Source organism: Arachis hypogaea, chromosome 3 (assembly GCF_003086295.3).
Source record: "Arachis hypogaea cultivar Tifrunner chromosome 3, arahy.Tifrunner.gnm2.J5K5, whole genome shotgun sequence".
NCBI lineage: Eukaryota > Viridiplantae > Streptophyta > Magnoliopsida > Fabales > Fabaceae > Arachis > Arachis hypogaea.
In genome coordinates this window covers 138055251-138071975 of record NC_092038.1, presented here as the reverse complement: position 1 = coordinate 138071975, position 16725 = coordinate 138055251, and the positions used below count along the sequence as shown (strand labels likewise).

The window sequence follows — 16725 nt, the reverse complement described above, 5'->3', positions numbered from 1 at the left end:
AGATTTGATATTAAAATAAAAAATATAAACAATGAATAAAAATATAAAATTTAAAATCAAAATATTTAAAATTAAGAAAGAAAATGAAGAAAAATTTTTAGTAACTAAATAATCACTCAAATTTTTGATGTGACAATAAATTAAATCAAATGATATATATTTAAATTAATTAAATTAAATAATTAATATAATAAATTAATTATAATTTTTTAGCTCAATAAAATAAGTTAACTAAATATAAATATCTTATAAATATGTCATGTATAAATTATAATACTTTTAAAAAAAATAAAAATACAAACACAAAAAATAATATAAATTAAAATAAAATTAATTTATTTATTTCAGTCAAATTAAATAATTAATAATTAATTAGTTATAATTTATATAGGCAAACAAAATATTAAATAATGTAATATTTATCTTAATAAATCAAATAAATAATTAATTATAACAATTTTAAAAAATTATTAATCAAAATATATAAGATGATAAATTAAAACAAAATTAATTTATTTCAGTCAAATTAAATAATTAATGTAATTAATTAGTTATTTTTTTTTTGGTGATTAATTAATTGTAGTTAATATAGTTAAATAAAATAATTAAAAAATATTTTAAAATATGCCACGTTAGTTATTAACTTATTACGCTATTACCCGAAGAAATTTAATTTTGATAATAGATAATAGATATATGTATATCTGATTTGCTCATGGAAAAAATGGCCTATAGGGAGAGAGTTTCAACTTTCAAGTACAGGATCTCCACCCTGAAAAGACAACTACATAGTACTAGAAGATTTCATTCCCCATAACACCAACACGAAGCCTTTTACTTTTTGTCATATATCCACTTCTACATGAATCCTAACCATACACGTGTTCATACAACCACCAATTAGGGCCAAATTAGCGTCTCTCAGCTACGAATATTGAATATTCTGTGTTTCTTTCTCTCACATCCATTCAAGTCTAGTCAACCCCGGTGACGAAACCTTGACTTCCTCCACTGTTGGATTGCAGAAGAAGAAGAAGATGAGATCGGAGAGAATGACTTTGGTTCTGGTGAACCTTGCAGGTATAATGGAGAAAGCAGATGAGACTCTACTACCAGGTGTATACAAAGAAGTCGGTGCTGCTCTCCGTGCTGACCCAACCTCCTTGGGATCTCTCACTCTCTTCCGATCCCTTGTTCAGTCTTTCTGCTACCCTTTGGCTGCTTACCTCGCCACCCGTCACAACCGCGCTCATGTCATTGCTCTCGGTGCATTTCTTTGGGCTGCCGCTACGTTCCTCGTTGCCATCTCTTCTACTTTCTTACAGGTAATAACTTCCCAAAACCGGACTCAACGGTTTCCAGTTCTAGACAACGCTTTTTTTTTTTCGTCTTCAACTGTTATTTGTTTAGGTGGCGATTTCAAGAGGTTTAAATGGGATAGGACTTGCCATTGTTGGCCCAGCAATTCAATCCCTGGTGGCTGATTCCACCGATGACTGCAACCGCGGCATGGCTTTTGGGTGGCTGGCATTAACCGGAAACATCGGAAGCATCATCGGTGGTCTCTTCTCTGTTCTTATAGCCTCAACATCAGTCGCAGGCATACCCGGTTGGAGAATAGCTTTTCACCTTGTTGCTTTCATCAGTGTCATAGTAGGTATATTGGTGCGCCTTTTTGCCAATGATCCACACTTTCCAAACATCAAAAGTACCGCACATCAAACTCCAGAGAATAAGTCCATGCCCTTCTGTTCTCAGATGAAGGAACTTCTGAAAGAAGCAAAATCGGTTATGAGAATTCCGTCATTTCAGATAATTGTGGCTCAGGGGATCTCTGGTTCATTCCCCTGGTCAGCATTGTCATTTGCCACACTTTGGTTAGAGCTCATAGGGTTCTCACACGTGACAACCGGATTGATTTGGACTCTGTTCATACTTGCTACTTCGTTTGGAGCTCTGTTTGGAGGGAAAATGGGGGATATTCTGTCCCAACGCTTACCAAACAGTGGAAGAATAATGATGTCACAGATAAGCTCTGGTTCAGCTGTTCCTCTTGCTGCAATATTGCTGTTGGGTTTGCCTCATGATCCATCATCAGCTTTCATCCATGGTCTTGCTTTCTTCATCATGGGATTGTCCATTTCCTGGAATGGTTCTGCAACTAACAAGTAAGATTTCTTCCCCTTTTCCTATTAAATCTTGCTTCTGTTTAGAATTCTTCATATTCACTGGCCTTTTGGCAGTGTTTGGTAAGTGTTTTAGTAAGTAATATATAGATAAACACAGGTTGCATGCGATTTAGATTGGTTTTGAAAGAAAAATCAATCCTATGGAAATATATAATTTGTTGCAGATTGGATTAAATCGGTTTGATTTTATTTTTAAATTCAATCCAAACTATTCGCTTGCGCTTATTCTTGAGAACATGACAAAACAAGATATAAAGAAAAGAAACACAAAATTTTGTGTTTTTGTATTCTATTTAGTAATAAATTAGAACAAATTATAAAAATTCAATTTATTTTTATTTTTTTCATTCAAAAAATTTGAGATAAAAAATATAATAATAAAAAATAAAATTATGAAAAATTAACAAGAATAATGAAAGAAAAAATGAAAAATAAGTTGTGTTTGTTGTTAGTGCCTCTGTGTCCTTCTTGTCAGGATGGACACAAAATACACTAATTCAATGTCTCTGGACACATCGTCTCTGTCCATGTCTCTTCTGGCAAACACGATTGATTTTGTGTCTCTATATCACTGTCTCTGGAAACAAACGCAACCTTGTGATTTGAATTTATTCAATTTATTCCGTTTTTAAAAATTAAAACTTTAGATTTGTACTATTGAAAATAAAGTAATTTTAAGTTGGTAAAACAAATAAATAAATCCATCTAATTTTATAATCATAAAATAATTACTAAATAATAATAATAATATAACATGAATAAAATAAAAATATATAAAAAATTAAACATATTATATATAAAATTTAGTTCTAATAATAAAATTATAATATTATATCTCATTTTGTGGTTTTGGATTTGATTAATTTGATTTTGAGGAATGAATTCGAAATTCGATCCAATCTAAGTTGTTTGTCGAAAATGAAATCTGATCAATTAGTGCAGTTTCAATTGATTTTTGGTTTAGATTGAATTGGATAAAAAATTTTGTGTACAGAAAAAATTAGACAAAATTATATCCTAAAACAAATAACTTGTGTTTCTATTCATATTCCTACACTACTGACCTTACTCCTTATGGGTATAGAGAAAATGAAACAAATTCTATCATAAAACAAAGGAGTTAGCTAATATTTAACAAGATAAAAACTCATTCCATTTGTTCTTCAGGGTCTGGAAGAACCTGAATTAATTAGTATGAATGGTGTTGTATCAATAAAGCTGTACCAAATAGCATTACTCTTATTATATGCCAATACTAAGATAATGGCATTCAAGATAATAATTATGGATCATTTTGTAAATCTGGGCTAGAATTTTGTTCAGAATTAAACATTGTGGACAGTCCAATATTTGCAGAAATAGTCCCTGAGAAGTCCCGGACAGCTATATATGCATTGGATCGATCTTTTGAGTCCGTATTGGCGTCATTTGCTCCTCCCATTGTTGGATTATTGGCGCAGCATGTTTATGGTTATAAACCAACCCCGAAAGGGTCGTCAGACTCGGTTGAGATTGAAACTGACAGAGAAAATGGTGCATCACTGGCAAAGGCACTCTATACGGCAATCGGAATTCCCATGATAATCTGCTGTTCCATCTACTCATTCCTTTATTCAACTTACCCAAGGGACAGGGAGCGAGCAAGAATGATTGCATTGGTAGACTCAGAAATGCAGCAGTTAGAGGGGGAAGAGATAGTAGTAGGTGTACATGATAATGATGAAAAGGCTTTTCTACCTCGCTAGTTCAAGAACTTGTTCAAGAGATCAAGTTGTTTGATTGAGTGCTACAATACTTAAGAGTTTTCTTTTTTTTTTATCAACACTATTTAGAGCTTGTTTAGAACAAAATAGTTTTAGAATTATTTTTATTTAACTTAAAAATATATTAAATTAAAATTAAATTATTGTGTTTAATTTTATATAATGGCTTTTTATAAAATTAAGTCATTATATCAAATTTTAAACTAAATTAACTTTTCTTTTATATTAATACTTAAACGGTAAAAATGACTTTTTATATTTTAACACTTCTAAATTAATTTAGTTTTAACCAAATTTTATAAAAAAAAAAAAAAGAATTTGAGTTTAATTATAATGCAAATTTCTATAACTTACAAATTAATCAATTTTTATTTGTTGTTTATTATAAGAAAAAAATAATTTTAAAATTAAATTAATTCCAATTTCAACCTAAGAGTTTTTTTTCCTCAGTTGATACAGATAGTTTACCCGTTACGCGATTTTGAAAATACCGTACATATCATGCTCTTTTATTTCAAACTTTAACATAGTTATTATTATAATGATCATCCTTGAAGGCTTAAAATCAAATGGTGGTTTCATGTAGGGGAAAGTCTATTACTTCTTGGGCAAACAAAAAAGACTTTCTTACTAGCATTATAAATGTGGACGAAAATCACAATTTCAATGGCAATATATGTAAAATGATGGTGTTGTGCAAACCAAGCAAAGTGGTGGCTCATCTCTCACAGCTAGTCCAAGTCAATCTTCCCTCCCAAGTCAACCTTGAGTTTCTCATATCGGTTCTTGAATCGTGGAATACACTGCAAAAAGAGAAAAACGCAAACTGCGAATTCTTATGGTCTTAGTTGGAAATAGAAAAAGATGAAGATGAAATGGGAGAGAGCAACGGTGACACTGGTGATGATTAACATGGTTAACATAATGGATAACGCAGACTCGTCTCTGCTTCCAGCGGTGTACAAAGAAGTTGGTAAAACTTTTCAAGAAGATCCCGCTGCTCTCAGCACACTCACTTTCTACCGATCATTTGTTCAATGTCTTTGTTACCCATTCGCCGCTTACCTCGCCAAGCGCCACAACCGTGCTCATCTCATCGCTCTTGGTGCTTTTCTTTGGGCTGCCACCACCTTCCTCCTCGCCATCTCCACCACAATTTCACAGGTCTCTCCTTACTCTTTATATATTTATTTGCTTATTGCAACATGTCACACCAAGATCACCATTTAATTTTAATTATTACTAGGTGGCAATTTCAAGAGCTTTGAATGGGATAGGACTTGCCATTTTTGTTCCGGCAAGTAAATCTCTGGTTGCTGACTGCACAAACGACAGTAACCGTGGCATGGCTTTTGGGTGGCTTTCATTAACCGGAAACATTGGAAGCATTCTTGGCGGACCCTTCGCTGTAATTCTAGCCTCAACTTCATTTGTTGGCATACCAGGTTGGAGAATAGCTTTCCACCTTGTTGCCCTTATCAGTGTCATAGCAGGTGTATTCGTACACCTCTTTGCTAATGATCCACACTATCCAAAAACTCCACATAACAATAACCCCGTGTCCTTTCTTTCCGGAATGAAAGATATGCTGAAAGAAGTAAAATCAGTTATGAAAATCCCATCTTTTCGGGTAATTGTGGCACAGGGTGTATCTGGGTCAATTTCATGGTCAGCATTGTTCTCATTTGCCATACTTTGGTTAGAACTCATTGGATTTTCACACAAGACAGCAGCGTTGCTTTGGACCATGTTCATCATTGCTATTTCAGTAGCAGCTCTGTTTGGGGGTAAAATGGGGGATATTCTATCCCAACACTTTCCAAACCGTGGCAGAATAATAACGGCACAGATAAGCGTTGGTTCAGCTGCTCCTCTTGCAGCAATTTTGCTGTTGGTATTGCCTTATGATCCATCCACTCCCTTCTTGCACGCCCTTGCTCTCTTCATCATGGGTTTCTTCATGAGCTGGAATGGTCCAGCAACAAACAAGTACGTACCCATATGACTCTTACCATAACAAACAATACAAAAAAAATGTTTAGTTAACATTATGAACAGTCCAATACTTGCAGAGATAATCCCAGAGAAGTCTCGTTCAACTATATATGCGGTGGATAAGTTTTTTGAGTCTATATTGGCGTCAATTGCTCCTCCTATTGTTGACATTATGGCTCAGCATATTTTTGGATATAAACCAATCAGAAAAGGAGATTCGTCCTCCATTAAAGCGGATAGGGGAAATGCTGCAGCATTGGCAAAAGCACTTTATACTGCAATCGGAATTCCCATGATAATCGGCTGTTGCATCTATTCAATCCTTTATCGGACGTATCCAAGGGACAGAGAGCAAGCAGGAATGATAGCCCAAATGGAATCAGAATTGCAGCCGCTTGAGAGTATTGACCTTGATGATAATGATGAGCAAGTGTTGCTGCCGCGCTAGTTCAAGACTCTTGTATAAGAGGATAAAAAATGTTCACGACAAAGGAAAATTAAACTTATGTCCCTCAAAATAGCAAAATAAATTTACTTTAAATAAACCTGTCATTATGTTAGGATTAGGAAAGTAGAAATGTTTCTTATTGTTAATAAAAGGGCAAAATCTTATTTGTTATTGTTAGTATGTTTCTCTAGCTCTTGCACCCATATTTACAAAGGAATTATCGTTTTAAATTTTTAATGTTATGCTACAGATCACCAAGTTCAAATCATAATATACATATCACATTAAAAAGAATATCTTGGGGTGGTGGCGCAGTTGGCTAGCGCGTAGGTCTCATAGCTACTGAGTTATCCTGAGGTCGAGAGTTCGAGCCTCTCTCACCCCAATATACCATTTTTCATCCCCATCCAATTTTGTGTGGGTATGCGAGGCTGTGTGTTGATGAAAGCAAAATTGAAAGCGGCATCTATGATTTCATGTCAACGACACAATGTGAACACACGACATGGTTTTTTATTTTTCCTTCCTCTGTCGGCTTGGGACTTCTACTTTTGAATTTCTTCACCACATAATGAGATTGCCAAGCTACCATTTTTAATCATTTTAATGGGCTGCCACAGTTGCAGCATTCGTTATTTTCCCGCATTCTACCCTCCTTCTATTAAGCATTTATTAGATCGCATCAGTATTGCACAGCTATGATGCTATTAGCATTAATTTCCCTTCGGGCACACTCACCGCTATTATATTTATTTGAGTATACAAACCCGATTGATAAAACTAATAGTTATTGACCTATGAAATTTTTATGAGCTCGCACGAATATTTATAGTAACAAGTGGAACATTTTTTTAAGAAATCTTAAAAAGAAAAAGGGGTAAAACCGTAAGTAGCGAAGCCTGAATTGTTTGGATGCGCCATGTGATAGGTCTCTTTCCTTTCTCCTCTCCCTTTGGCAGCACACACTTCCACTCACTCTCACTCAATGGTTTCACTTCACTTATAAACAAATGCAAACTATTTATAAATTATAACCCCTTTTTTCTTCTCTCATTTGTTCTTTTTTTCTCAATCCACCAAAGCATTATAAATTCACATGTGAGTTAGAGGGTCCAAGCTCTATTACTCTATTGTTTACTAGATCTTTGACTACCTTACCACCACTACCCTCTAGATCTTGGAGGAAGCCAGTGCAGATTGGCTTCACTTCACCACCAATGGCTCAACTCATGCACTTGGACTGCAAAAAGGTACTCATATTCTCAATTCTTTTGTTCTTCTTTGTTTCTGTATGCTTCAGTGCCTGCTCACAACATCAAGTTCAGACCAAAGAAGGGTTATCTAGTAGAATTGGCAGTAGAAGATTGTTGGAGGAGCAAGATGATGATTGGGAAGAGAAGCCCTTGAAAAAGAAAAGCACTACCCAATCCCAATCCAAAAAGAACCAGACCAAGCTAACTAAGCCAACCACTACTTCTTCCAAGAATGTCAAATCTGATAACATTTCTTCCACCACCAAGAACCAAACCAAAACCATCAAATCTAATCCCCTTTCCACCAAGAACGACCAAACAAAAACACTCAAATCTAGTAGTAACATTTCTGCCAAGAACCAAACCAAAACCAAAACTATCAAATCCGAAAACCTTTCCTCCAAGAGTTCATCATCTTCTAAAACCGCATCCACCGACACTACTGGCATCAAGAAGCTCAATTCCACAAGCTCCACCTCCAACAAGAGTAACAAGCAGCTCAACTCCCCTACTATTCCCTCCTCCACTTCCAAGTTCAAGAAGCTCAATTCCACATCAACATCAAAACCTACTTCACCTTCCACTTCAAACAAGAAACCATTGGATCTTGCGAAAGCAACTAACAAAACTACAAAGTCCACCGGCACCAAGGATAAGAACAAGCAAACAAAAACAACCACCAGCCAGGCATCAGATTCAGATCAAACAAAGCCAATAATCAAGAAACCGCAGAAGGCTTCTCCTCCAACGAAGAAACCGACGAAACAACCACCACCGACAACATATTGGATGGACGAAGACGACGACGACTTCGTCTCAGAGTTCAGAGATCTGCCAAACAAGTTCCACCAGACGCTTCTCCCAGACCTCGAAAGAATCTCCACAACTTCAAAGCTTTACCTCACCAAAGCCAACAGCGAGATCACAAAAGGCTTCAAACCCTACGTCGGCAAAAAATATGCATCCACCGTAGCCACCGCACTCTCGTGCGCTTTCGTATTGATCCCATTGATCTTAGTCTCTCTCCTCTGCACACAAATCAAAGCATATTTCTCACTCCAGAAAATCATCATCTTCATCCAAGTTTATCTCTCTATCTACTTCACCATCCTCTGCGTATCGTCGTTAGTTACTGGGCTCGAACCGTTAAAGTTTTTATACTCTACTTCGCAGTCCACGTACCTGTGCCTGCAGGTTCTGCAAACTCTCGGTTACGTTTTCTATCTCTTGATGCTCTTGATGTATCTTGTTCTTGTCTTCTCCACGGAGTGTGGGTTGGGTTCTAAGTTTTTGGGCCTGGCCCAAACGTTAGTGGGCATAGCTATTGGGCTTCATTACTACGTCACGGTGTTTCATAGGGTGGTGTTGAGGCAACCTCCGAAGACAAATTGGAAGGTTCACGGGATTTATGCCACGTGTTTTCTCCTCATTTGCGTGCTTTCTAGGGCTGATAGAAGGAAAAAGGTTTACGTTGAAGATGGTGGAGGAGAAGGCAAGCAGAATTGATTAAGTAACTTGTATTATTTTTGTAATACTTCTTAATTTCATTCAATTTTAGAGAAAAGATTATAATTAAAGGTTACCGAAAGCAATAGAGCAATGAAGCAAGCTTGTTCTTCATGTGATGTACCATGCAACCATTCAGATTCGTTCTATAAAAATAAAGGCTTACTGGCAATTATATAGATTAAAAATGCCTCCTGAGGTGGACGAAAAGGGAACTGCTCTTGTCTTACTCTCTTTCATATATATATATAGTAGAATACCAGAATCAGAATCTATCTATGTGCTTTTACAATTTACTAATTTAGTAACTTTAAAAAGATTAACTTCTTGGAAGGTTATTATAGTAATTTGAAGATCCCACCGACAGTGTCCAATGCAATGCGGTGTTTTTGGGGGGGTCACGGCAAAAGCAGGTTAGCCCGAGAGCCCAGCTTCGTTCTCCTGTCCCTTTTCGCAAGGAACCCTTTCCAAGCTTGTCTTTTAGTCAAAGAAAAAGGGTTATGCTAAATGTGTCACAAAAGTATAAATATAATAATGTTTTTTTTATTCCTATATATATATATATTCAACAATAATTAATTTCTACATCTAAGTCATTTAACCAACCAAGTCCAATCAAATAATTTTGACCTAATTCACCTCCACGTGTCCTTACTTCTAACAAACTTTTGACTCAACACGCGAATATATGTAACTGCCTTTTTCATACGGATTTCGTTTCTTTTTTTTTTTAATTTTCTTAGTATTTTCTGTGTCTCGACGTTCTGTTCCATCTCCGCGTTCTTTGTGTTTCTCTTCCTTCTCTATGTTCTCTTCGTTCTCTGCGTTCTCTTTGTTCAAGTTTAATGTTCTTTTATCTGATTTGAAAATTTGGATCAAAGTTATTGAAATCAAGCTGTAAAATTAGTTTTGAACAGGTATTTCGTTGCCGAATATAATGAATGATTCAAGTTCACACCGTCAATTGAACCAGACCGAAGTGGTTTATTGTTTTGAATCGAATCAAGTGATTGAGGTATGGTTCGATTCTAGTTAATATAGTTCGTTAGTAATTTATGATTCTATAGGTCTATAATGTTGTTTTTGTCTATGAAAATTACTGTTCATAGTTAATGGTTTGAATTGAATGTAATGTAGGAGTTCTGAATCTGAGTCATTACTGTGATGAATCTATTCCGTCCTCGTTTCGGTGTACTTTTATTATAAATGGGTGTATTTTAAAAATCTTTCGATGTATTTTTTAAGTTCAGATTTTCAATTGAATCAGGGTGAATTGTATTATTGTTTTGAATTGAATTAAGCGGTGAGGTGTGATTTGAATATGGTTTGTTAGTTATTTATGATTTTGTAGTTGAATAATTTTATTTTTTCTGTGAAGATTGTTGTTCATGGTTGATGGTTTGAATTTGAATGTAATGTACGAGTTCTGAATTTGATTTTATTATTTTGATGAATTTGTTTCGTTCAAAGTTTTGGTGTATTTTAGATTCTAAGAAGGTTTATTTTGGAACGATTTCGGTGTATTTTCAGTTTTTACATGATGTTAATGAGCAACTTATTCCAAAAGTTGGAATGACTTTTAACATGTTTGAAGAAGTTGAAAAATTTTACAAAAATTATTCTAAACTTGCAGGTTTTTCTACAGAAATTCATAACACAAATAAGAAGGAAAAATGAAATTAAGAACTAATTGATTACATGTACCAGAGAGGAAAAATGAAAATCGAACATATCTCCAACTGAGAAGACAAATCCCTCGACTAGATTAAATTGTCCTGCAAGAATTTATATACATATATTAAAGGACATTGGTGTTCGGATCATTTTTTATTTCCTAGTATATGTTGGATTTCAGTCTATGTGTCTCCAATAGTCTCTGTTTATTTTATTTCATTTTTTTGTTGCCTTTTGTGTTTCAGAAACTACTGTTCTTTTGCCCTTACCAGTTACTATTTTGAGCTCAAAAATTCTTATCCAAAATCAGAGTTTGCTGTGAAAACGCTTAACGGTATGGGTGCTATTTCTTTTCTTCTAGCATTGCTGTATAATATATACATGGCAGACTTTTTCTTCGCTGGAAATTGATGACTTCTGCAATTATGTGATATGTTTTTGTCTCTCTTATTTTTTTATAATCTAATTTGGACTCATGTTGAACGGCACATCCTTTTCAAATTTAAATTTACAATAATCCATGAATGCCCTGCATTTTCCCCCTTTTTTTTCGCTGATAATCTAATGTCATTTAGGAACTACAAACAAGCAACTGCCAATTAGTTTGGTATTGCCTGTTATATGTAAATCCATGAGTAGGCTTGCCTATTATACAGTCTTAGGCATTATGTGATTTTGGTCTTATCAGATGTTAGCTAAATATACTGATCTTGTATTTTATTTCTGGTGCAGTTTTAAGTTAATTTCCTTGTTTAGCCACCTTATGAGGAGTTGATTTTGAGAGTTGCTGATTTACGGGATTTTTGTTCTGAATTTACCAAGCATGGATAAAGTTTCATCAGACTGTCCATACCCGGGGTGCTTCTTTTGTGTTATGAAGGAAGGGAATCCAAGTAAACGTAGAGCAAGTATACTGAAATTCTTTCGGGAACTTCCATCTCAGGATGATGATGGTCAGGTGCTCTCTATCAGTGGCTTGTGGAACACGACAATGGCACATCCAAATGACCCTGAGTTCATAGAGCTAGGAATTTTTGAATGCATGGCTGCTCTAATATGGAAGGGACTGAAGAATCGGTGCTGGCTTTCTCACGACCAAAATATTTGCATTCCTTATTATGCAGCTCATATAATTGGTTCCTACACAATGAATATGGAAGAATTTGCTGAAAGTGCTGTGCATGCTGGGGTCATTCCTGCTCTGGTTGAGCTTTTAAGAGGTAGATTAACTTGGGTTGAGCAGAGAGTAGCAGTACGAGCTTTAGGACATTTAGCTACATATGCCAGCACTTTTCCTACTGTAGCAAGTCATGGTGAAATTCTTGAGCTCTCCATCCAGTTAGCAATGAGTTCCCCTGGAAATAGTTTATTCGCACTTTTACCAATATGTTGATAGAAGGCTAAGTTATCATTGTGATTTGCTTACACATGGCATGGGTGGTGTTGAAATGGAGTCTAGGAAGGCTGAGGAATGGGCTAGTCAGTTGCAATGTTGGTCCCTTCAGCTGATTAACTGCTTTGCTTTCAAACCTGAATTCCTTCCTACAATATGCAAAACCGAATTTCTGATCAAACTACCTGGCATATGGGGTGGACTTGTTAATGAAAATTCACCAGCTTGTATTGGTTTATTAAGAACAATTTGTCATCAAAAGTTTGGTAGGGGACCTATTGCCAGTTGCCCCAGTATTATTGAAGCTTTATGTAATATTGCCTGGTCTTCAGATGATTGGCAGTATATGGCAATTGATTGTCTTCTATGGCTTCTTCAAGATCCCAATACATGTCACAAGGTAAAAATTTTCAGTGTAGCATTGGCAGCTCATTCTAATATGATACTTAATCACATCAATTGAGCTTGTTTGCACAGATGAGCTTTAAGAAACACAATTGGTGTCTGGGAAAGAATGCATTTGAACATGTGAATGAAAGTATATTCTTATCCCTTAAGCGTAACTTCGTTTAAATTAAAGCAAATAAATAGACAAAAGTAAAAGCCATGATGCTAAAATCTCGAGGCCTTTAATAATAATTATACTGCACTTGGCCCATGGTGCACCTTCAGACTAAAATCTATCACTACTACAATGCTTGTCTTATATCTGTTCTTTTGTGTGTGAGTGTCAAACTTTCCAATTCCTAAATTTCACTAATTAATTTCATCCTTAAGCGTAAAGGGTTAAGAAGAGTTAAGTAACAATTTTAGTATGGATATCAATTCACTTGAATGTCTAAAGGCATTGCTGTAGGGAAATAATCTTTTGAGCTTATGGTCATATGTTGGCTGCTTTAGACAAATTACTAGTTACTGTCTTCATTATCACCAAGGAAGGTGCATGGTCCTTGTCAAGTTTTTAGGACACTAATATATTTGTAAGCCAAATGCATGATAACAATAACCTTTGTCTACTGGATTATTTTTTTAACACAATTTCTCCTTATATGCCTGATGTCTTTATTTATTCAAGCACCGGTTATTTGTTTATATAATTTGAGTATTAGAAGTGGATTTCCATGTTGAATTTAAAAGTTTCCTGTGTATTATGTAGGTGATTGATAAAGTGGTTCCTGCATTAGTTGACCTTGCCGAAATTACAACTCTTGGCAACCACAAAAAGTTTGGTGATTCCATTGTTGGTGTTCTTCAGAACTGCATCCAGTCGCAGGGGTCAGGAAGAAGCTCAATTAGTGGTCGCACTAGTAAACAAATTGAGGACCTATTAAATTCAAAGTAAAGGTTAAAATGGGAAAAGAATATGCCCAAGGAAGATCTACACATTAAGCATGTTGCAGCTCTGGTGGTCAAGCTTGAAGGAAATTCTCTGTTCTCATCTGGAAATATTTCTGGAACTACATCAAAATACTCAGAAGCATTGTCATTGTGTCTGATGAGATCCAAGAAGGAGAGAGTTGTTCTATATAGTAATCGAGCTCAATGCCATCTTTTGTTGTAGCAACCTTTGGCTGCTGTTGAATATCAGATTAGAGATATAGGCTGTATAAAAGTTATTCTGAGAGATATATATTTTATATAAGTTATTTTGTTTTGATATAGTTTCCATTTTTAGATATCTGATTCTGTTGTATCTCTTAGTATTAAGGGATTTTATTTCTGTACCTATGTATATATATATATATATATATATATTGACGCTGAGAGATGATTCTCTCAAGGGAATTCATCCAAAACACAATCCTTGTCTCACTCCATTCGTGTATTTCAAGTTGGTATCAGAGCGGGTTCCGACCCAGCTCTGGTTTCTATTTGTTTCTCTTCTTTTCCGGCTGCGATCTCTCAGCCGTGTTCCCTTTTCTCACCACCTGACACTATTAGCTGTCTCTTCATTAGAAACTATTTTTCCGGCCAAAACCTTGTCAAACATCAGACCCACTCCGAAGCAACCCCATAATCAGAACCGGAAAGCCAAGTTCGGCTTGTCCCCAAAATTTCACCACCGTCAATCGCCGCATGCGCCGACACGCGCCGCCCCTTTTCTTGCACGTGGTCCTCACGCGCCTCCACTCCAGACGCGCGTGAACGTCAAGCTCCGCTGCCCAGGCTTTTTCCGGCCCTTGTTTCCCTTCTGCAGGTGTTTTTCGGCCGTTTCTGAGTATCTGCCATCATGTCTTCTGAGGTAACCCCCGACACCAACTCCAATGGTGGCAAACCGGTTGTTCTAACATCTGTTGTTTCTGGAACTGCTATAATGACCTCTGAAAAATTGATGGGTGCCAAAAATTACCTTTCTTGGGCTGATTCTGTGGAACTTTGGTTCATGGGCCAAGGCTATGAAGACCACCTTACTAAATTTGTTGATGATGTTCACGCCGCTGACAAAACCACTTGGAAGAAGATTGATGCACAGCTATGTAATCTTATGTGGCAGACCATTGATCCACCAAAGCTGACTATGTTTCGGGCTTACAAAACTTGTAAAAAGGTGTGGGACCGTGCTAAAGCTTTATACACTAATGACATTGCAAGACTTTACCATGTTGCTAAGAAGCTGTGTAGTTTACAGCTTCAAGGAACTGATATGGAATCTTATGTTGGGGCTGTGGAAGCTATCAAGGAAGAGTTTTTGACTCTCTTTCCCTATGTGTCTAATGCTAATGACCATCATGCTCAACAGGGAAAGCTGTTTTTGGTACTTACGTTACTTGGGTTGCCAGCTGAACTTGAATCTCTTCGGTAACAAATATTGGGCACCTCACCCGTTTCTTCCCTTGAGGACGTATTTGCACGACTCTTGCAATCCGGCCCCTTTCTTGAGACCCATACTTTCGACCAAACTGCATTGGCATCCCAATCTTCTTCTCAAGTGTCCTTTCAAGTGCCCACTCGCGGCGGCCGTGGGGGTCATGGTAATGGTCGTGGTAATCGTACTCGCCTTAGTTGTACCTATTGCTATAGGATTGGTCATACTCAGGATAAATGTTATGCTCTCTATGGTCGTCCTACCAAGGTAGCTAATGTTGTCCAAACTAATGAGCCATCTGATGTTCACTCCGCCGCACAACCACAAGGGATATTTGTCTCTGGCAATGATTATGATGAGTTTCTCAAGTACTAAGCTTCAAAGCAAGCATCTACTCCCGTTGCTTCGGTGGCCCACTCTGGTAATTATCTTGCTTGTATCTCTCATTCCTCTTCTCTTGGACCATGGGTCCTTGACTCAGGTGCTTCTGATCACATTTCTGGTACTTCTTCTGTCCTCTCTAAACTTGAACACCTTGCATTTCTTCCTTCTATCACTTTGGCTGATGGTTCTAAAATTGGTGCTAAGAGAATAGGTCAAGCTACTCCTCTTCCTACATTACCTTTGAAATTTGTTCTTTACATGCCCAATTGTCCTTTCAATTTGATTTCTATTAGCCAACTTACCCGTTCTCTTAATTGTTTTGTTACCTTTTTTGCTGACTCCGTCATTGTGCAGGATCGAGAGACGGGATAAACGATTGGTACAGGATGTGAGTCTCAAGAACTGTATCGGCTTGCCTTACCCACTACTACTGTGTCTTCTGTTGCTGCTGTTGAGTCTCCGGACGTGGTCCATTATCGCCTGGGACATCCCAGCCTCTTGAAATTACAAGCTATGGTCCCGAGTTTATCTCGTCTTGCTACCTTAAAGTGTCAAACTTGTAATTTAGGTAAATATGTTCGTAGTTATTTTTCAAGTCGTGTCAATACACGAGCTGCGTCTCCCTTTTCTGTTATTCATTCTGATGTATGGGGACCTAGTCGGGTTACTTCTCATTCTGATTTTTGTTATTTTGTCACCTTTATTGATGACTTTTCTCGTTGCACTTGGTTATATTTAATGAAGGACAGATCTGAATTATTTGCACATTTCAAGCCTTTATGTTCTGTGATGAGTTTGGAAAACTCTAAATTAATATGTGATGACTAAACATTATTAAAATTAATTAATTACAAAATTATTAATCTGATTTTCATCTAACATATATTGATTAAAATAATTTTGTTACAGGTTTTAATATTGGGCCGAAAAATAAATTTCTGGTGCAAGCCCAAATTACATTCAGCCCTTGGTTTTGATAATATATGATGAATATGGCTTATTTAATTCTTTATGTTACTTGGGCCAATTTAATCTATTATGGTCACAAGTCCAAGTTGAAAATACTTTCCCATTTGCTCATTGCTTGATCCAAATTTCATCAGGAAAGCAAATGTTATAATTGGGCCAGAAATTTAATGATTATTGCAACCAAGCCCAATTCCATTTAAGATGAGAGTTCCTCATGCTTTGTCCGAATCCATGAAGCAAAGAAAAAGCCTCAATGCTTCCAACGGATTCCATTACACTTTCTGAAAGGATTTCAAAGTTAATTTAAGCATTGGGAACATAAGCAAGTGAGAGAAGATTGATTTG

The 16725-nt window shown here is 36.3% G+C and overlaps 5 protein-coding genes and 1 non-coding gene across 7 annotated transcripts; all 6 read left to right on the top strand.

The window, feature by feature from the left end:
* The first annotated feature begins 826 nt into the window (after positions 1 to 826).
* Positions 827 to 4092, top strand: LOC112734401 (uncharacterized). The gene is made up of 3 exons (XM_025783700.3): positions 827 to 1325; positions 1411 to 2168; positions 3532 to 4092. Exons 1-3 carry the CDS (start codon positions 1038 to 1040, stop codon positions 3932 to 3934), a joined length of 1449 nt encoding a protein of 482 aa, XP_025639485.1. The 5' UTR covers positions 827 to 1037; the 3' UTR covers positions 3935 to 4092.
* A 43-nt stretch (positions 4093 to 4135) lies between these two features.
* On the top strand, positions 4136 to 6566 carry LOC112734400 (uncharacterized). 2 transcript variants are annotated; one of them, XM_025783699.2, is made up of 3 exons: positions 4136 to 5116; positions 5199 to 5941; positions 6011 to 6566. In XM_025783699.2, exons 1-3 carry the CDS (start codon positions 4817 to 4819, stop codon positions 6393 to 6395), a joined length of 1428 nt encoding a protein of 475 aa, XP_025639484.1. In that variant the 5' UTR covers positions 4136 to 4816; the 3' UTR covers positions 6396 to 6566. The 2 variants fall into 2 exon arrangements, with proteins under 2 accessions (XP_025639484.1, XP_072089759.1); XM_072233658.1 differs by having other exon boundaries at positions 4621 to 5116; positions 6025 to 6566.
* Positions 6567 to 6606: 40 nt separating this feature from the next.
* Positions 6607 to 9342, top strand: LOC112734399 (uncharacterized). The gene has a single exon (XM_025783698.3). It carries the CDS (start codon positions 7613 to 7615, stop codon positions 9152 to 9154), a length of 1542 nt encoding a protein of 513 aa, XP_025639483.1. The 5' UTR covers positions 6607 to 7612; the 3' UTR covers positions 9155 to 9342.
* On the top strand, positions 6696 to 6780 carry TRNAM-CAU (transfer RNA methionine (anticodon CAU)). Its single transcript is given in 2 exon segments — positions 6696 to 6733; positions 6745 to 6780. It is a non-coding gene; the product is annotated as a tRNA-Met (tRNA).
* Positions 9343 to 11651: 2309 nt separating the features above from the next.
* LOC140183652 (uncharacterized) lies at positions 11652 to 12221 on the top strand. Its single transcript, XM_072232117.1, has one exon. It carries the CDS (start codon positions 11652 to 11654, stop codon positions 12219 to 12221), a length of 570 nt encoding a protein of 189 aa, XP_072088218.1.
* LOC140183902 (uncharacterized) lies at positions 12017 to 13774 on the top strand. Its single transcript, XM_072233657.1, has 2 exons — positions 12017 to 12621; positions 13378 to 13774. Exons 1-2 carry the CDS (start codon positions 12262 to 12264, stop codon positions 13561 to 13563), a joined length of 546 nt encoding a protein of 181 aa, XP_072089758.1. The 5' UTR covers positions 12017 to 12261; the 3' UTR covers positions 13564 to 13774.
* The last annotated feature ends 2951 nt before the right edge of the window (positions 13775 to 16725 follow it).

What these genes read in the sequence shown, in the direction of transcription:
- LOC112734401 (XM_025783700.3), top strand. Translation starts at nt 1,038, where the DNA reads ATGAGATCGGAGAGAATGACTTTGGTTCTGGTGAACCTTGCAGGTATA. An exon ending in TCTCTTCTACTTTCTTACAG is followed by an intron (nt 1,326 to 1,410) that starts GTAATAACTTCC and finishes TTATTTGTTTAG; the next exon opens with GTGGCGATTTCAAGAGGTTT. An exon ending in AATGGTTCTGCAACTAACAA is followed by an intron (nt 2,169 to 3,531) that starts GTAAGATTTCTT and finishes CATTGTGGACAG; the next exon opens with TCCAATATTTGCAGAAATAG.
- LOC112734400 (XM_025783699.2), top strand. Translation starts at nt 4,817, where the DNA reads ATGAAGATGAAATGGGAGAGAGCAACGGTGACACTGGTGATGATTAAC. An exon ending in TCTCCACCACAATTTCACAG is followed by an intron (nt 5,117 to 5,198) that starts GTCTCTCCTTAC and finishes AATTATTACTAG; the next exon opens with GTGGCAATTTCAAGAGCTTT. An exon ending in AATGGTCCAGCAACAAACAA is followed by an intron (nt 5,942 to 6,010) that starts GTACGTACCCAT and finishes CATTATGAACAG; the next exon opens with TCCAATACTTGCAGAGATAA.
- LOC112734399 (XM_025783698.3), top strand. Translation starts at nt 7,613, where the DNA reads ATGGCTCAACTCATGCACTTGGACTGCAAAAAGGTACTCATATTCTCA.
- LOC140183652 (XM_072232117.1), top strand. Translation starts at nt 11,652, where the DNA reads ATGGATAAAGTTTCATCAGACTGTCCATACCCGGGGTGCTTCTTTTGT.
- LOC140183902 (XM_072233657.1), top strand. Translation starts at nt 12,262, where the DNA reads ATGGGTGGTGTTGAAATGGAGTCTAGGAAGGCTGAGGAATGGGCTAGT. An exon ending in ATCCCAATACATGTCACAAG is followed by an intron (nt 12,622 to 13,377) that starts GTAAAAATTTTC and finishes TGTATTATGTAG; the next exon opens with GTGATTGATAAAGTGGTTCC.